This window comes from Saprolegnia parasitica (genome assembly GCF_000151545.1).
Source record: "Saprolegnia parasitica CBS 223.65 unplaced genomic scaffold supercont2.669, whole genome shotgun sequence".
In the NCBI taxonomy this organism is placed as follows: Eukaryota; Oomycota; class Saprolegniomycetes; order Saprolegniales; family Saprolegniaceae; genus Saprolegnia; species Saprolegnia parasitica.
In genome coordinates, this window is record NW_012157063.1 from 1 (window position 1) to 4091 (window position 4091).

At 59.4% G+C, this 4091-nt stretch overlaps 3 protein-coding genes across 3 annotated transcripts; 2 read left to right on the top strand and 1 right to left on the bottom strand.

Annotated features, from left to right (window-relative positions):
* Window positions 1-2: 2 nt before the first annotated feature.
* Window positions 3-597, bottom strand: SPRG_17612 (hypothetical protein; the record flags this gene model as incomplete). The annotated part of the gene is made up of 1 exon (XM_012356972.1): window positions 3-597. A coding segment is annotated over one exon (595 nt), but the record flags the coding sequence as incomplete, so codon positions are not given.
* Window positions 598-1023: 426 nt separating this feature from the next.
* On the top strand, window positions 1024-2134 carry SPRG_17613 (hypothetical protein; the record flags this gene model as incomplete). Its single annotated transcript, XM_012356973.1, has 3 exons — window positions 1024-1331; window positions 1400-1500; window positions 1590-2134. The coding sequence occupies 3 exons, from the start codon at window positions 1024-1026 to the stop codon at window positions 2132-2134; spliced, it is 954 nt and encodes a 317-aa protein (XP_012212363.1).
* Window positions 2135-2432: 298 nt separating this feature from the next.
* SPRG_17614 (hypothetical protein) lies at window positions 2433-3783 on the top strand (the record flags this gene model as incomplete). Its single annotated transcript, XM_012356974.1, has 5 exons — window positions 2433-2619; window positions 2757-3104; window positions 3155-3240; window positions 3288-3377; window positions 3427-3783. Coding segments are annotated over 5 exons (1068 nt in total), but the record flags the coding sequence as incomplete, so codon positions are not given.
* Window positions 3784-4091: the final 308 nt, after the last annotated feature.

Genomic DNA, 4091 nt, shown 5'->3' on the forward strand with positions numbered 1-4091 from the left:
ACAGAGCGGGATGTTGCTCGTGTCTTTCATGTCGTGGGGGCGGTAGAGCGCATCGAGGTGGTTTAGAAGCCCTTTCCCCGCGTTCGAACACACGAGGTCGCTCGGAAAGAACGCCAGCGTTCCGTTCCGAGTCACGTCGACCGGCAGTGTCGCGTCATTGAACGTGTTTATAAAGTCAACGACGCATTGGCTCATGGCAACGACGATTGGGTGACCGCATTTGAGCGCTCCGACGAGCCGCGTTCGCGCTTCTTCCATGATCGCAGGTACGGGCACCTTGCGCATGCTCTTGTCCATCGCCATTTTCTTTCCATCAAGAAGCGTGCACTGGCGGTAGCTAAAGAAAGTGTTGACGCGGTCGCTGGCGTCGATCACCAGCGGCGTCTTGCCTCGGCCCACGGCGGCTGCGATCGCGTCCAGGAGCTGCGGCAGCTCAATGTGCACCGTCGACGCAGTGAATTTGGCCCGAATGGTGGTCGTCGCCGTCTCGTCCGAAGCTCCATCGGTGACGAGAGCTTCGTACTGAGCTTGCGCTTCGGCTTGGTCGGCGGGCGACAGAGCTTCGAAGCCGGCGATCGTGGAGACGCCGCTGCCCATGCCAGGCCAGGTCGTTTCAGTTGTGCTTGATATAGCAAGCACACGTGTGATTGGTCAAAATTTGATGCCAATCATGCGATCCACCAATCACGTTGCGTTATTTAAAAACATGTGGTCTTTAGGCGCTGGATTCGAACCCAGTGGTTCTACAACTGCGCTCGCTACATGTTCCATCTCGTATTTCGCGGCCCTGGAGATTACCACGATGAAGGTGTAGCAAGATGAACCCTTAATTAGGGCTCATGGTGTAGCAACGTCATTCCTTCTACGAAGAGAGCCGTAGGATTCGACAGCTGGTGCCGCCGTCTCGTGGCGCTGTAAGGACAGCGCCACCAGTCTGAGATCCGCAGCCACGACACTACACATCACGAAATGTGGGGGCTACAATTGCTTACGGTAGCATGCATGATGGTGCATCAAGGCGCTATGGCAGACACCGTGGCGCCGACAACATTACGACCAACCTCGACGCCGGCGTGGTCACCAGGTACCAACGTGACGGCGAGTCCCAGCCCGGCACCAAGCCCCGCCGCGACACCGACGCCAATCATGACACCTGCCATGACGACAACACCGACATCCGCGCCCTTGCCGCCGATTCCTAGTCCAACACCGTCGGCAAGCCCGACGATGCCACCATCGCCTTCGCCTTCGACACCGGCGCCTTCATCGAAGCCGCCGTCACCCGCACCCACAAGCTCCAGCGCCGCACCCTCCCCAATCACCACAACAAGGTTCCCTGCCACACCGCATCCTTCCGTGACGACAACAAAGCCGAAACTAACAACGACGTCCAAGCCAGCAGCAACATATCCGCCCGCGTCGTCAAGCCCCCCGTCGTCGACGCCATCAACGACCCCTACCCCTCCAACGACGGCACCGCCAACGACACCGCCAACGACCGTGACTCCCACATCGACGTCCTCGACTGGCACTACCACGAGTACGGGCATTACCAAAAACATACGTTCGTCGTCTCATGACACCAGTAGGTGGCCCCGATTCCAATGCGTCGGCGTCGACGCCGTGGATCATCGCCGCAGACGTCGCCGGGTGCCTCCTCGTTCTCTTCCTTCTCGTGCAGTACCGACGAGACGTCTTGCAGCAACGCAATCTGGCGACGAAAGGCGAGGCCACGTCCCCGACATATCTCCCGGCCGACAGCCCTTTTTGCTACGACGACTACAAACCGTCCGAGCTCGAGCAGGCCGAGCCACGCTTCCAGAGCTCCGAGTTGATCTTCGCCATCAACACGGGTGGGTACCGCGACAGCAGCGCGTCCCACGGCTCCAGCCACCGGTCCAGTGGGCTTCCGCGCGATGCGCTGAGTGCCACGAACCACCGCGCATCAAACGTGCACGAGGTCCGCCGTTCGGAGCACGAGGTGCGCAGTACAAACAGTCTTCTTGGAGCGCCGAGCAGCTGGGAGATGGCGTCCTCGTTCACCTCGTCCCTCTCTGCGTCGTCCGAGCCCGTCGACACGCCCCGGTTTCAAGAAATGCTCCACGCCGCCCGTGGTGGTCTCTTCAAGAGCTAGCGACGCCATGTGTCATCGTCCAGTTGTACAACTATAACGTCAATTGAGATTCAACAACTTGGCTCCGAACCTCCCAAAGAGAATGCCGGCGCTTCTCTCGTATAAACCTCTTACTCCTCCTCGTTCTACTCGTGCTGCATTTCTCACATACCGTTGCAGAGCTTTCGCATGCGTTCAAAGCTTCCTCTAGCACTGCTTTCATCAACCAGACCACATCCAAAATGCCCCATTTCGCGTCGTCGTCTTAGCAGGACAGAAAGGGCTAGGCGTCGGTTACGACGGCATCAAAACGGCCGGCATGGTGGACCGACGCCCGACCGTGCAGCCGGTGCCGGTGCCCCGAGCTCGCTCCAAGCGCCACGCGGACGACGTCAAGGTGCTCGTGTCGGTCAGCAGCATTCGGTTGCGTCGTGGCAGCGAAACCAAATACGAACTCTCGTTGTCCAAGCCGCCGCTTCCCGTACACGACCTTTCCACACCGCTCGGTGCTCACACCATGTTGCTATCCTAGCACCACTGCGTCATCGTATCGATTAGCTTTCCCAACGTGCCTGGCATTTCCGTGGTGCCCGCCGAGGTACCTTGGCAGCCATGCATGCATTTGACGATCCATTCGGCGTAGGTCATGTTTACATGCGCCACCGCAAGCCGCACGAGATCCAAGTCCACGCCACAGACGACGTCGACTTGCAGCGCGTCAAGCTCGAGCACCGCGTCAAGCGCACGAAGCACTGCGACACCCGGTATATGTCCTGTGCCGTGACCACCCTCACGGTCCAGATCCTCCGAAAAGACTCTCTCTTTGTCTTTACCTTTGGCTCCAACTTGCACGGGCGACTCGGAACGGTGACGCCGATCGCTGCGTGCACGCCGACGCCGCTTCGCTGCAAGTGGCTCTTCCCCGTTCAAATCGCATGTGGCCGCGAGCACTCGGCCATTGTCGACATCAACTCGCACCTCTACTGCTTTGGTAGCGCGATGCTACATGTACAAGGAATCGATTCATCTCACGGAAGGTAGGACGGGGCAAGGAAGGCCAACTGGGTCAGTCCCACGTCGACAACGTCCGAGTGCCGGCCATCGTTGCTTCACTCGCGCAGCATCAAGTATACCACCGCTCGAGCATCCACATCTGGATCGCGTCTGGATCTAGGTCTTTCACGTCGCTTGTGGCGCCAACCACACGCTTTGCTCGGTCGACGGTGGCCGCGTGTTCGCGTGGGGTGATAACACCTACGGCCAAGTACGTTTGCCATCTATCGCGCATTCGAGTCGAGCCTTCTCTGTTCTAGTTGGGGGTCGGCTTCAAGGCCAAGCAGTACCACGTCCCGATCCACGCCAAGCACCTTCCGTGCGCGGCGAGCTCGATCGTGTGTGGCGGTGACCAGTCGTTTATCATCTCGCAGTTCCACCACGTGTATGTGGCCGGGTGCAACCTCGCGGGGCAGCTCGGACTCGGCGACATGGTCACTCGACGGCACTTTACACTCAACCCGCACCTGCAGCATACCGAGCGCCTCGCCGCCGGCACCTACCACGCGATCGCCTCGACGCCGACGCAGGTGCTGGTGTGGGGGAACGCCGCCAACGGACGGCTCGGTCTCTCAAAGCCTCGGACGGATTTTATCACGTCCCCGACACCGCTCGAGGTGCGCTACCCTCTTCAGCGCGTCCCCTCCTTCTCTCAGATCTCGTTGTCGATATATGTTTTTAGATGTTTGCCGACGTTCGCGTCAAGGAAGTGGCCGCCGGTGGGATGCACACGGCGCTTCTCACCCAGGTGAACAAGCCGCCGCCTCGATCCTTGAACGATCGATTTTGAATGCCATAGGCAGGCGACTTGCTTCTCTGGGCGGTAACAACTACGGTCAAGTGGGGGATGGTACGACGATCGATAAGCCTCGGCCCGTGCCCCTGCGCCTCTTTGAGGGAAAATGTGTTCGCGCCATGTACATAC